Genomic DNA, 15,723 nt, shown 5'->3' with positions numbered 1-15,723 from the left:
CAAGTCGTTACAATGACTTGCGTTGGGGGGGCGCTGGATAGTGAATAGTTTAATTTACTATTCCAACTCCAGTCCCCGTGGATAGTAGGGAAGGTGTTGGGATAGTAAGTTAAACTATTCCCTATCCTACAGCGCCCTCCAGCACAAGTCGTTGTAACGACTTGCACTGTAAAACCTGCGTGGTAATGGTACCGCGTTGTGAAAGTTCGCCTTAAGGCCTCTTCTCTACTGGAGACTTATCTGGAGTACTATGTTGGATTATCCCGATATTAGGAGCGGATGTCCATTTCCTTCCATACGCTACACCCGTGCACGCTGTACATATCTATGACTTCCAGCATCTGAACTGAGATTACATAAGGTTTATACAGTATACAATTGACATCAGTCCTGAAGATGGTCTCAGAAAGTTATATCTAGGAGACCGAAACGTCGACCAGCGCATCATCCTTGCTCGGTTTAATTAATTTAGATTTTGGATAGGTGACATTAGGATCTACAGAGTTACTTATTATTATATCTTTATTGTACCTGCAGACCTAATCGCTTTTGAATTTTTTATATCTGTATATGAAATCAATAACCTTTTTATGAATAGATAAATTCGATTTTCTTATACACCTCTTGTGTTTGTTGTTTATGTTTTCTGTGTGTATTTCGATATTTTGTGATCAAATATAATCAATAATCAGATTTAAATGAATTAATTTTCTGATAGGATCATTAACTTATCCTATAGAATTAGTTGAATCGCTAAATGTTGCTAAAATAAACTCTCTTGTAGGCACTTATACCTCTCTACTCTATCATATAAAGACACGTAGTAGGAATTGTTTTCAGCAATAAAGCGGTTTTATTGGTTTGTTTCAAACACAAAAGATAGAACAAGAGATGGACAGCAATATATTTACAAACTATATGATAAAGGCAGTTACTGATAGCTCTCGCAGAAATCTCTGAAAAAAGACATTTATGTTACTGTTAACCAAATCTAGTTAGAAATTTTGAAGGGAATCCCCCCATACAAAAATCCCCTTCTGAACATGGTGTCAACCTGAGCAGATGCAAAAGGCTCTTTAAACAAAATAAGGTGCAAAAGGACCACATAAAACAAGCACTAGCAAAGCCAACAGGTTTAGCCTATGCTAGCTGTTGACTTGGTAAACGTGTTTAGCCTTGTTGCACAGCAGCAAGGCTGCTATGCATCATGGCTAAATGTTTACAAAAAGACGATGAAGCCAACCATTGATAAGTAACGAACGAGCTCTAAGCCCTTGTAAGCTAACAAAATGTCTTCTGTGCACTGTCTCAGGCGAGACCTAAAACGCTGGCATGCCTGTTTTGTTGCAAACTCAAACAGATTCCTAATCTATAGTAAATAGAAACCCTTTAATGATATTTATTTGTAGTCTCTGCTATATTTTGTTGATAGTCAATCTATTTTCAGTTTGAGAGAAACAGTACCAACATCCCTTTCAAGAGTCTTTTTAGTGAATAGCCCTTTTCCATTAGTAGCAGGTGAACTCTCACAGCCTATGGAATTGACATAATGTCAGGTGCCATGGAAAACAAATTTGATAAATAAGCCTACCTAAGAGCTCTGAATGCAACTGTGCTTACTGATTTTTGTTGTGATAAAATACTTACTTTATTATGAAAGCTGATGTGAATGAAGTCTCTGTATTGAAGGCCTGTGGTTTGTAGAATGGCTCCAAAGTGACAATTCAGGATATCACCCCCAACAATGTCATATGCTTGGGCTCTGCTTCTGCAACTGAATAACGGGAGAAAACAGATTAGGTACATTTACAAAACCACCTCTGTTATTGCAAAGAAGTACAAATAGGAAACTTGTGTGCAGAAATGGGTAGTAACGTTTGCTACTGGTAGCAAATAACCTACATGTGGAATCCAAAAACATAATTCTGCATTTGGAAAGACTTTATAGAGAGGAACTATGCATCTAAGTAAGCATGCCAAAAATGAAGCACCTGAAATCCTGAGTTGGGTGCAGAGATAAAAACAGTAGCACAGCAATCCGTTGCATGTGTTTTACAATTAATACATATTTTGGTTGGGTGTAAACGACACCCAGAGAGCTACCTGGTCACAATGTCATACTCTTCTCTGTGCCATTCTCGGTATATCAACAAGGGATTAACGTCCTTGGCAACTGCTTTGTTGCAGTTTTGAGAAAAGGTTTAGGTGTGCAGTATTTTCACGCCACACTAGACTACATCTTCACTGGTCCCATATTTCTCTTTTATGTTGGGTAGTCGAGGCGGAGAGCGGCTCTTATTCACTGCATACTTACTTAAAGTGGCTCTTTTTGCACTTATGGGCATATTGGCAGCAAAGGCCTACCCGATATTTACTTTTAATACATTGTAAATTTAAAGCCACATTTGTGATAAATAACATGCACAAACAAGCAGTTCACTTCTTTTCCAATGTCTAAAAAAGCTTTCACGGCGCTCCATCATGCTCTAAGACTCACCTAAAATGCCAAGTAAAGAAAGGAATGGAGCAAATATGCATCACAAGTGTATTGCTGATATTCTGTGTCACGCTGTGATCAACTTAGAATTGAGGCCTCAGTGTAGATTACCTGAACTTGAAAGAGACCAAGGATAACTTACCAATCCCTACTCAGTTTGCATAGTCCAGTGAGTGGATTGCTAAATACGTAGAGTGGCCATCCATAAGCTGCTGCAGCAAACTTCATGTAGTGGGCAGACGTTTCTAATTCAACATCCAAGTCTCTCTAAATGAAAGATAACAAAAGTAAAAATGTACATACATAGGCACTGTGATCCAATCCCTGATAGTGTACTATGGTCCAACAAGGCTATCTCAAGTTTACGATGACATTTACAAGCCGTACGGCCTTCAACTTTGCCATTTAGCAACATTGCACAAGCACCTATTGATGTAGTTATGGGGGTTCTGACAGGCCAAAGGGGCCGGGCTACAGGGCAGAAACATTTGCTCATTGATCCTTTTGTACGTAACGGCCAGAGCTATCGACTTTGGTGCTTGGAAACCAGGTTAGAGTCTCAGCGTCTGCTCAACATCCTGTGAATCTGGGCAAATCACTTAATCTCCTGTGCCTAGGAACAGCCCCTAGTGACCCCAACGGGTGATTAACTGCACTATACAAATCCGAGTTTTATTATTACAGCCACATGACAGCAGAATACCTCTGTGACAACATCAGTGTAAAGATAATTGAACCTGTGTTTACATTGACATGTTTAAGAATACAGTTAAATAAAAAAATAATAAGCCATAATATGTGCTCACATTAAATTAACCACACTGAATAATTCTGGATTTATTTTCATGAATAAGGTTTTCTGCTCTCTCCTATTAAGGTACTTACACATGCTCTATCACAGTTCTTACCCAAGTACTCATATGACACTGCAATCTGAGCACCCTGAGTTCGCAAGTAGTAAAACACTACATTCATGGCCTTTTTATTAGATAATTTCTTTCACCTACAGGCTCATTTAAAATAATGGCCGATTTGAAGGATTCTCCCCGGGCACCCTCTGACCCAGCTGGAATGAAGCGTTACGTAGAGACTCTTCCCTCGCTGAACACAGGAGTTTCCATTTGAGGGCCGCTGTGGTGACTTCTAGTAGACGACTAGAGTCAACCCCATGAGGCATATGATACGGCGCGCATTCAAATTCGGAGAGTTGAAAAACAAATTATGAAGAATGCTATGGTACAGCGTCCTGAAACAATTCTAGTAGCTCTCTCGCCAGCAGATTTGGGACACTCGGCTTTGACAGGAAATGAAAATAATGTTTCTCTAACTGGTCAAGAAGGTTTACCCGAAGGCTCTGGTGAAATTGAAACTGTACCAGAGCTTGAATTGGAGTTAACCCGAGACCCTGAGTCAGAGCCTGAGCATGAGCATGAGTTTGAATCTGGACTACCATCGAATGGTATTATGGGATCTGTAGTATCTTCTATAACTGGTGATGTTGGAGCAGTGGAACCCCTTAGTACACTTACCATATCTGAGGTCAATCTTATTAATCCCATTTCAGAAAACGGCGAAAGGCAAGATACTATACAGGAGACTAATGAAAAGTTTTTTTCAATGTCTGACCTCACCTCAGATGAGAGTCTAGATAAGGACTGGGCTGACTATCCAGTGGATGATAGCAGCTTAGAAGAAGAAGAGGCCGGAGCAAGTGAGATTTTGCCAGGCTTGGTTATCACTGTTAAGAAACATCGGGCCAGGAAATCGTAGGCATCAAGGAATAAGTCTAATGGTTTGGGTGACCTTGTCTTTCCACAATCTTGTTCTTCCAATGAACAAGTGCACATAGTAGCACCTGACCTTGATCAATGCTCTGAGGTGACCCTAGCTATGATATACCAGACTATGGTGGCACACAGATCTGAAACTAAAAGTGAGATTGCACGCATTCAAGCCACGTGCCAAAAGGTAAAGAATGCTGTTTGTCGCATCACAAAGATATGTACTGATATGTCGGCATGGATTTCAGAAGCTGAGATTAGGATATCAACCCTCGAAGATGAAGTTGCCGCACAGAGAAATGAACTATCTTCAGTTAAAGCACAACGGGACGACATTAGTTTTAACCTATCTGAGCTTGAAAATCAATCTCGGAGGAACAATCTACGTGTTTTGGGGGTCCCGGAAAATCAAGGCGGATCTGATGTTCGGAAATTTATTTGGGAACTTTTTACAGCAGCATTCCCAGAGCTCACATCTTGGGATTGGTCTGTGGTCATTGAACGTGCCCATCGTTTTCCATTTTCTGTTAAAGCCCGGCAAAAAGAAGGAGACTATCCCAGAGAAATCCTGGTCAGATTTAACAATTTCCTAGCTAGAGAAGCAGTCTTTGATTTGGCCAGACCGGACAAAAAGCGCTCTGCTAAAGGGTGCAGTTTTTTTGTTAGACCTGACTTTTGCCAGGGACCTGTTTCCAAGCATTGGCATTTTAGACAATTGATAGCTGGTTTTCAGGAGAAAGGTGCCACAGTTTATTTACAAAATCCAGCCAAACTTAGTTGTTGTAAAAAAAGGACAAACAACATTTTTTCTCTCAGAAATTGTTGCTAAAGAATACCTAGCCTCATTATGAATAGAATTATGTAATGTATTTTTTAGGGTCAAATGCTATTTTCTCTTCTCGTATGTAGTAGGTTTTCAGTACCTTATAACTGAAATTTCTACAGGCTAGGCTAAATTTGATTGCTGATTTCTTTCTTCAAATCGTGGGGGGGGGGGGAAGGCACTCTGTGTTCCCAGGGACTGCCTGTCCCTGTGCCTCATAAGTTGGATAGGGGAGGGGGGAGGCTAGGAAGGGAGGGTGGGAGGGGTGTGTTGGGGAGGGGTTGGCAGTGGTGGTGAGGGTGAAATCAACAACAGTCGGAGATGAGCAAGATATGGATTTGACTGATAGTAACTGGTATATGAACTGTTGGTTGAATATTTCCACTAGAGGACCTAATCATGGTAAAGAAGTGAGAGCTACTTTAAGGTTCCATTCTAGACGTAAGAAAAAAAATACATATCGAAATAAAGAACGTCTGGATAGCTCTGAGACATTTTTGTTTTTCTGATGGGTAGGGAAATTAGAGTTTGTACATTCAATGTAAAAGGCCTCAATGATGGTAAAAAGAGAGGAGTGTTGGCTAAAATGATACATCTGTTGCAAAAAGACATTCTTTGTCTTCAAGAAACGCATGTTGCTTGGGAAAAGAGGGGACTTCTAAGGAATTTGGGGTTAGAATTTGTTCCAAACAGACCGGTATTAAACGAGGGGTGGCTATACTCATGCGTCAGAATTTAGGTGTCTCTCTTAAAACATCAGCTGATAAGTGGGGGAGGTGGGCTTCAGCTGAACTATTATTATTTCAGAATAGGATCATGATTTATACTGTGTATGGTCCTAATTTGGATGACTTTGAGCTGTTCAATTCTCTAAATTTGGAGCTCGCCCTGTGTAATATCCCTATTATCTTTTGTGGTGATTTAAATATTCATAAGGAAGCCAGTTTTAATATCAGACAAAGTGAGAGATACACAGGATTTAAACCACGGACTTTTAAAGCTCTGAGGACCCTGGTATTAGATAATGGTCTTTTGGACTCTTGGCACACTCTTCATGGGAAGGATCCTGGCTTTAGTTTTTTTTCTGCGCCGCATAGGAAATTTGTCCGTCTTGATTATTTTTTTTAATCTCAATTCTTTATGGACAAAATAAGGCTAGAAGTCCTACCTAAATTGTTATCAGACCATAATCCTTTGTGTTTAGACCTTTGTTTAATATTAGGTGGGCCGGGTATAAAAACGGCCTGGTCGTTTCAGAGGAATTTGCTATTGGAACAAGACTATATACAGCATATGACTATAATAATTCAAGAGTTTTTTCAGATTAATAATGAGACGGCATCCGTTCCAATAGTTTGGGATACATTTAAATCTATAATAAGAGGAGAGACTCTAAAATATTCAAATTTCCAATTGAAGAATAAACGCAATAAATTTGAGAAAGATTGTGATATGGTCTTAAAGGCAGAAATACGTTTAGCTGAAAATATCAAAGCGAATAAACATATAGAGGAATCTCAACTCGATTTGTCCATTAAACACAGCCTGGTTTATTCTCATATTGCAGATCAGGTCGCCCTACAACATAATCAGCACAGGGTAGAAAGCTATGAACTGAGTGAACAAACAGGGAAAGTGTAGGCGCAAAGGCTACCTCAAAGGGCAATGGCTAATGAGATTTTTAAAATTCGAGATCTTAGTGGGGAAGTGAAAACCTTTAAGGGGGATATATTGGCAGCATTTAATGAGTTTTATAAGCTATTATATCATCAACCTGATAATGGAGCAAATTTAGGAATGAAGCAATACCTTGAAGGTATTAATAAAACTGAACTATCGGCAGAACAGAAAGAAATACTAAGTGCCCCAATTTCTTGGGATGAAATCGAAACAGCTATTATGGGTTTGGCTACTGATGGAGCAAGAATTCGCACGTAAAGCGGCTTGCTTGTATTCAAGAACCTCGAATAACTATAATAAACTAAATCAATATGTTTGTCTCAATAATTTCCCATTTATTCTGACATTTGGGGTGTCCCAGAGAAGCTTGCATATGTGTTTACTAACCGTAATACGCTTGCCACTAATAATGGCCGCTACTTGGCGGGAATTTCTTCTGCGCATGCGTTGGTCACACTCACGTGACGTGACGTACTCGCAGTTCTGGTGGGAAATCTTTGCGCTTGCGCACTAGCTTTAAAGATGGCCGCTTTGTGTTCTCACATGCCGACGCTTGCCCTGCAGCTTTTGCAATGCTGTTCGTTTTGCATTAATATTAATGCTATAGTTAATATAAAGTAAGGGGAGTCATATAGGGATTCCTGGTATACAGTGTATTAATTTATTTCTGTGTTCTAAATTGTTTTCCTTTACTTTTCATGTATCGTAATCCTTGGGCATGAGGGATGGGAATACTCCATATTAAACAGCCTTTCTGCACATGACAGTTTTCCGCCAGAGGATGAACTCTGTGACATTGAACGTGCGCCAACCCAGAGGTCCCCGCCAAGATGCGCCTGGGAAGATGCACCTTCGCCTAGTAGAAGAAGCTGAACTGTCCTGCAGTTGACACAATTGTATATAATCTTTGTATTCTCCATTGTATTTTGTAGAATATGTCATGGGAACCCCAAATTCAATAGGCGGTCCCAGAAGATGCAAATTGGGGCTTGTAGAAGTTTAATCCTGGTTGGTGTGTTGACCTGTCCTACTTGAGGACCAATCGAAATTGGGGATTCTTACACTTGCAACATTTGGGGGGTGGTACACTGACCCGAAAACAGTATAACTAGCCTAGGTTTAGCTAGAGAAATTGTCCGACTTATCCGAATAGCTGACCTGTCACTGACCCAACGCACTCAATAGGTGACTGATACAGAGAGCTGCGGAGCACTCTGTCCGTAATTTTCACAGACCCAAGCGGGGTTTTGGGAAACCTTAAGTGCTGGCGGAGCACTTTGCTGGGGAATTCGATAACCCAATCGGGGTTCTGACTGATAGCTGCAGAGAGGGTGTAGCGCAGGCGTTGCTCCCGAACTGCGGGTGCTGGTCTTACCTTGGTGGTCCTGTCCTGATCCTAATCTGGTTTTCCTGTCCTGTCCTGGGGTGTCCATTCTGCACCTGCTGGCCTACTGGCGACTGTCCTTCCTTGGGGTTTCTCCTGTCCTTGACTGACCCGTGGCCAGGGTTGGTCTCCACACCGTTCTAGGTAAATATAAATCTGAGGGAACCCATTTTGCATTCTCTATTTCTTTGCTTTTAATAAAATCGCACTTGCACATTATCCTTTTACTCTTACTCTCTTTACACTGAAAAATGATAAAATCCTACATTGTAGTTGTTATACTAGCATGTTCCAATTTTTTTCCCATCCTATAAGTACTGTTCTATATATTGCTCATACAATATAGATGTTCCTTTTCTTTACCCATCCTTTAGTCGATTCAAGTAATTACACCGTCTTATTAGTATGGTTCATTCTTACTTTACCCATAGTTCCTCTTCATGGGGAAATATTTCACTGTGAAATTCTAGTATGTTCCTTATTTTTCCTGTCCTTTAGACATCATACTGAGTCTAAGCTCTGAAACCTATATTAGTATGTTCCCTGTTCTTACCTTCCCTTTAGACTCAAATGGTTGGTCTTATCTACTTTCTGTATGGATATGTGCTCTTTATAATCTTAGTTATTGACACTTTGCTTACTATGAATCTTATGCTTTCTGAAGATGATGAACTTTAGATAAAGATTTTAAAACTTCCCGAGTCTGTGGTTATTACATGAGTGTAAATTATAGTATATGATTTTTGTATTTTGTGCCTGCCTTTCTTTTACAGCTAGCTCCCTGATCCATGGTGATCATAGGTACCCGTAACAGTGGATTGGTAAGTCGGGTACACTGGAAATAAATAGGAAGGAGCAGGGTTACTGGTAGTAGAGTGTAAGGTTACCCGATTATTAAATATGGAAAATTGAATTTATGGGCCCAATGCGTATATGGTAAAATTATAAGTCGGGTGACCTGCGCGTCCTATCAGTAATTTTCTGGTAGCAGAGGAAATGGTTAGGGACTAGTTAAAGGTAGGTAGGACTAGTTAGGATAGATAGATAGGTTATTTGCTGCTAAACTGTGAAAAATGTAATTGCTGCTAAATCAATCGATTGTAAAATTGTTGTTTTATTGCTTTGAAAATTATGAAATGTTTTAAATTGTTTTTCTTGCTGATATATTGATATATGTATTAACAAAACTCGTTAGTGATTTGTTATATGTTTGTCTGGAATCCCCGGGGGCAGAATAGCGGGTGGTTAGGAGAATCCACGTCACACTGAGGTCAGTGGCTCGAGGAAAATTGGTGCAGGTTAGGCAGAACTGGAAGCACTAATTAGGGTTTTCTGAATAAATGTTTGAATAAATGGTAGCAAAGAGTTCGCTGGCAAAACTTCTATTGTGATATAACCTAGTAAGGGTCACACGGAAGGAGTAGCAGGTTTGTCTAAGCTTGATTGATAGCAAAGGAGTTCACTAGTGAAACTTTTGGCTTAGTATATATCCCAAAGGGGATGAGTCGAAGGAGTAGCAGGTTCACTAATGCTTGTGTGAAGAGTAGGCAGAACTACTCGTAGTATTTGAAAAGTAAATAGAAGAAGTTTATTTGCAGTGAAACAAATCTTTTCTTTCTAGACACTCGAGTACAGTGGCGAATGTGTTTACGTTGTAAATTAAATAGAGCACTTGCACTTTAAAAGGTAGAAATCGAAGCGTTTCTTACCTTGTGAAGGAGGGAGTCAGTTGCGGAGCTGCGCTGACGTCACTCAGTGCCGCGCTGGTATTGGTCAAGACAGCGGGCGTGTAGCTGAGGTGGAATTGTAAAGGAGGAGTGAGTACAGGAGCGTGAGAACTCGTTTACGAGAAACACCGCGCACCCATTGGTTGAGGTTATTTGAAATAGCGCATTTGATTGGTCGCAAGAAAATAAAAGACGCCTTTGTACTGGAAGTGATTTTGTAAACAAAAGTAAGTTGCGGAAAAGTATATGTGGCACACGTATACTCCGGAGACTAGACCTGATCCGAGATATCTAGGGTTTGCTAAAGAAAAGTGGAAAGGGCGTAACTGTAGCATTATGTACGGAAATAAGAGGAAAATTACCTTAGTAAAAAAAGTAAAGAATTATTTCAAGAAAGACAAGCCTATCAAAACTAGAGAAGGAGTTGTCATTCCACCGCCTAATACTCCCGCATAATTCATGATGTTTGATAAAGGATACCACTCTTGTGTGTGGTTGGAAAATTGGGTGGAATACACTAAAAATGACGGGATTTTGGCATTTCCGTTAGATGGTACATACAATAGCAGGATTCTGTTCAATTTGAGGACCCGAATGAATGATTTTCATCCCAGACCCAGATTAACGCAATATGAGGCCTTAGAAGAATGGGAGATAGAGGCTTTTGAGCGAGACAAACCAAGAATGGACAAAGGGTTAACCAAATGGTATCCTAAAGTGAAAAAGGAAACCCGAGAGAAGAGAATGGAAGAGTGGAGACAGAATATGATAGTGGAAGGACTGTACCCTATGATGGAACTAGAAGAACCCATGGGAGGGAAGAGAACAGAAAAAACCAAGCATCTGATTACCGGTGGGGATTCAGACGATGATTATTTGGAGGAATTGTTAATGAAAAATCCACCTCCTTATAATGAAGGATCAAGATCAGTAAGTGCAAGAGACGCCTGTCTAATACCTCCTTATCAGGAGTAGCCGAGATCTTTAAGCACAGGGAATCCGTTCCGGAAACCTAACTATGGTGAGGGACCAGGTATGACACATCCGACAGCCCCGAATTATATTCCTACCCTGACTCCGCAAATAGTACATGAAACAAGCCTGGAAAGAGTACTGCAGGAGAGAGAGCGAGAGGCTATAGTTAAACAGAGAACAGAATTAATTCAGAAAATCTCCCAACTAAATACAAGTCCTGAAGCCTTAACAATTCCAGTAACTATTGGACCAGTTGTTCCTTTGTACGGGGATAAGCAGAATAACCCGAAAACTCCTATGATTACCCCATCTGTAGTACAGCCAAGAAAAGAGCCCTTCATTATAGATGATCAGGCAAGTGAATGTGAATCTGAGATTTCATTGATGGATTTGCCAGTAAGGGAGCCAGAGAGGGGTTCACAGAGAAAGAACACTCCCTTCACTTCAAGAGATGTGCAGATTGAGTCAGCTTCTGGTACTAGAAGTGCCACAGTAGTGACTCCTGAAGAAATTGAAAGATGGAGCCGAGAATTAGAAAAACAAAATACACAGTCTAAACCATTAGATATTTGCAAATTACGAATAGAATTTGAAGAACTAATGGCTGGAAATGTGGGGTTAGACAGACTGAATACCTTTACTGAGGAAGAATTGCTGTTTATTTGCAAAAGTATCACCCGTAATACCAGAGTGTTCCATGAGAAATTAATGGACACCGCGGCTAGTATGGGAATAGATATTGGAAGGTCTAAAGTGTTGCAAAAACCCTACAGAGCAGAGTTCTCAGACAGAGACTTAGAAAACATGAATGAATCAGGGAAAAAGATACAGATCAGAGAATTGTTGAACCTGTTGCAAAAATGGGGAGAATTAGAAAAATGGAAAACCAGGTGGGCAAAGAAAAAAGAGGAAATTAGAGCTAAACAAATGACTTCTGAGTACGTGTTAAAAGAAGCAGACAAGGCAGAAAAATGTTATCCTATGAGAGAAGTGCCTGGTGGAAAGTATGTCCATGTTCCATGGTCCCGACAGGATATTGTGTCCTTTACAAATGATTTCCCAAAATTACGAGAAAAACCTGTAGATTGGTACCGACAGGTCGAGAGATTTGTGAAAGTCCAGAAGTGTCTCTGGAAAGATTTGGATGGTTTCTTTGACATTGTAGTTCCCGTAGATTTGTGGACAGAATGCAAAATTGCTATTGATTGGCCTAGTGAGGAGTTCCCGGGGGACCCTAACACAGGGGCTCCTTCTTCAGAAGTAATGAGAAAGTACAACCAGGTAATGTTGCATCTCAAGGGAAAAGTGCCTGCAAAGGAAACTGATTGGACCCGAATAGATAGAACTACCCAGAATAGAGATGAAACTGTGCATTCCTATTATGAATGACTGTTACAGGTGTTCAAAACGTACAGTGGTCTGGATAACAGAAATGAAGGACATGACCCACTTCATCTATAGATTTGTGCTAGGGTTAAGACCTAAGATTTCACAATGGATCAAAGACAATATAATCTGTTGGCAGTCTAAACCAATTGATGAGGTCCGGAAGTACGCCAAATATTGTGAGGATGAAATGGCAGACAAACGAAAGGCATTAAAGGAAAAGGTTATGTGGGCTCAGGTGAAATTAGCAGAACATCAAGAACAGCAGCTAAATAAATTGACCAGTAATCAGAATCAAGGCACCGGGGTGGGGGAAAACCCAGAGTAAAAATGAGCAGAGAAGAGGCCAAAAAGAAATTTCCCTGTCACGGGTGCGGACAGATAGGTCACTGGAGAGACGAGTGTCCACATGCACAGAATGGTAATGTACAAATAACGGATTTAAATCCACAGACGCAGAATGAGAAACCACGAAAGACCCAGCAACAGGTAAAGCAGAATCAGTTGCCTCGTGCACCTAGACAAAATTATAAGAGCAAAGCACAACAGGGTGAAGACACCGAAGTATGGGAAGGAAGGGAAAACAGAAATGCAGCAACTTCACAATTTCTGTTGAATGACACGTTTCTCTGTGATAACACCTACTGACGGTGCCTGAGGGGGGAGGACGAGGAGTGCGTGCTTGGCGCCTCCTTGCCGGTGGACCAGTCAGGGCCATACATTGAAGGAAAGGTTGAAGGAAATGATGTCACCTTTCTGTTGGACACTGGTGCTACCCGTTCTACTGTGAGAACAGCAGACGTTACAAACCTACCCCTCTCGGGAGAAGCGATCCAAGTAGTGGGCGTTTCTAATCAACTAATTAGTACCCCAGTTACAAAACCAATGGAGATTAAAATTGGTAATTTTAAAGAAATGCATAGGTTTGTTGTCTGTGATTCCAGTCCTGTAAACCTGCTAGGACGAGATTTGTTGAGTAAAATGAACTGCACTATCTTTTGCACACCAAATGGCGTTGAAATTCAAACCCCAGACGAGGATGGAATTTACAAACTAATGTTAGCAAGACCTGACTCAGAAATTAAAAGACTGACAATACAAGACTTACCTGAAGAGCTCCAAGAGACAGTGAAACCAGAAGTATGGGATTTTACTGGAAAAGATGTAGGATTAATGGAAAATGTTGACCCAATTAAAATAGCCATAAAGGAAAATGCAGTATTCCCAAATATTAAACAGTACAAAATGAGTGCAGAAGTAAAAGCAGGAGTTTCCATTGAAATAAAAAGATTGTTAGAAGCAAATATCATACAAGAAGTGATGAGCAGCCCATGTAACTCACCCATAATTGGAATCAAGAAACCTAGTGGTAAGTACAGGGTAGTGCAGGACCTGCGCAAGGTTAATAAAATTGTGGTTCCTTGTTGTCCTGTTGTGCCAAACCCTGCAGTGATTCTATACCAAATTCCATGGAATGCTGGATGGTTTACCGTCATTGACTTATGTCATGCATTCTTTTCAATTCCATTGCATCCAGACAGCAAATTTCTTTTCTCATTTGAATTCGACAGTCACGTGTATGTCTGGAATTGCGCCCCTCAGGGGTATACAGAAAGCCCCTCAATCTTTAATCAGATTCTGAAAAGGTGTCTTGAGACCCTAATTTTGCCCGGAAAATCAGTTTTGGTGCAATATATAGACGACCTATTGGTGGCGTCTAAAAGTCGAAGAGACTGTGTAACTGACACCATTGCCTTGCTGAACCATTTAGGTGAAGGAGGACATAAAGTATCACCAGAAAAGCTGCAATTCTCTACCACATCAGATAAAATATCTGGGGCACCAGATAGAGAGAGGTATCAGAAAAGCCACCACGGAAAGAATCAGGATAATTCGAAACATGGAATTGCCAAATACCCAGAAAGAAATCAGGATGTTCCTTGGAGTTGTAGGGTACTGTAGGCAGTGGATTGTGGGATTTGCAGTCCTAGCAAAACCATTGATAAAAATGACAAAGAAAGGAGCAAGTGATCCAGTAGAGTGGGATGACGAAAGCATGACAGCTTTTACAAAATTACGAGAATGTCTGTGTACTGCTCCTGCATTGGGAATGCCCGATTACTCTAAAGATTTTGCATTGTTCTGTGACACACGAGATAATTGTGCACTTTCAGTTCTGACCCAAATTCATGGTTTGACTCGACGTCCAGTGGCATACTTTTCTTCCACATTGGACCCAGTAGCAGCTGGATTACCTGGATGTTTGAAAGCTGTAGCTGCAACTTGCATGAGTCTTGAACAGTGATTCCATTGTTATGGGACATCCTGTAACTGTGTATGTTCCACATTCTGTTGTAATTTTACTGACAAGAACAAAAACCCAGTATCTCACACCTAGTCGGCTGACTAAGTATGAGAGAATCCTTGAAGGGGCAGGAAACGTGACCCTTGAACGATGTAACATTCTGAATCCAGCTACCTTACTACCTAGCTCATTTGCAGAGGAGGTGAGGGAAGAGTTTGCACATGATTGCATTGATTTGACTGAGTTCAGTACCAAACCACGCCCAGACATCAGAGAGAGCCCTCTGTACAGTGAGGATTATGAGCCGTTTGTAGACGGCTCATGCATGAGACATGAGGATGGTGGCCTAAGCGCTGCCTACTCCGTGTGCACTCTAGGGCGTCCAGTGGAAGCATCCTATTTGTATGGAGTCAAGTCTGCACAAATAGCCGAATTAATTGCATTAACAAAAGCTTGTAAATTTGGGAAAAATTTGAGAATAACCATATACACTGATAGCCAGTATGGTTATGGGGTTGTGCATGACTTTGGCCAATTATGGCTACAGAGGGAGTTCCGGACTTCTTTAGGCACTCCTATCCGAAATGGAAAATATGTGCAGGATTTACTGGAATCAATCCAGTTACCAAAAGAATTGGCTGTGGTCAAGTGTGCTGCTCACAAATCTGGCAATGACAATGTGACAGCAGGTAATCGATATGCTGACCAGTTAGCTCAACATTGTCAAAATACAAAATGGCAATCAATATAAAGGTTGGGGGAAACGGAAGCAGCTGCCAACTTTTGATGCTAGAGAGAGTGAATACATGGGAGGAAGTGAGAGACTTCCAGGAAGCAGCAGACCCACAGGAGAAGCAAAGATGGAGAAAATTTGGTTGTCGTAGGAGGAATGCAGATGGTGTTGTTGTTTACCTTGATGATATGCCTGTGTTGCCAGACTGTATGCTTGCTCCTATGGCTAGATTAATTCATGGAAACACACATGTAGGCAGAGATGCGATGATTTGCATGTTCCGCCAGACATGGTTCAATTCAAAATTCAGAAGCGTAGCAGAGGCACTCTGCCAGAGGTGTTTGACCTGTCAGCAATTTAACCCTGGAAAGAAAACAATAGTCTTACCAGGGAAAATTGGAAAGGCAGAAGGCCCTTTTATCAGACTACAAC

At 40.9% G+C, this 15,723-nt stretch overlaps 1 protein-coding gene across 2 annotated transcripts in view; it reads right to left on the bottom strand.

Moving 5' to 3' along the window:
• The window catches only part of DAGLB (diacylglycerol lipase beta), a 254,600-nt gene that overhangs the window by 170,320 nt on the left and 68,557 nt on the right, over nucleotides 1-15,723 (bottom strand). For both annotated transcript variants that reach the window (XM_078665138.1, XM_078665137.1), the window contains exons 6-7: nucleotides 2,640-2,764; nucleotides 1,648-1,774 (exon numbers count right to left, since the gene is read on the bottom strand). In XM_078665138.1, coding sequence (XP_078521264.1) covers nucleotides 1,648-1,774; nucleotides 2,640-2,764 — 252 coding nt within the window. The remainder of the gene's footprint in view (nucleotides 1-1,647; nucleotides 1,775-2,639; nucleotides 2,765-15,723) is intronic.

The sequence above is a fragment of the Lissotriton helveticus genome, chromosome 10 (assembly GCF_964261635.1).
Source record: "Lissotriton helveticus chromosome 10, aLisHel1.1, whole genome shotgun sequence".
NCBI lineage: Eukaryota > Metazoa > Chordata > Amphibia > Caudata > Salamandridae > Lissotriton > Lissotriton helveticus.
Note: the sequence above shows the minus strand (reverse complement) of the source record. Positions and strands in the feature narration are given on the sequence as shown.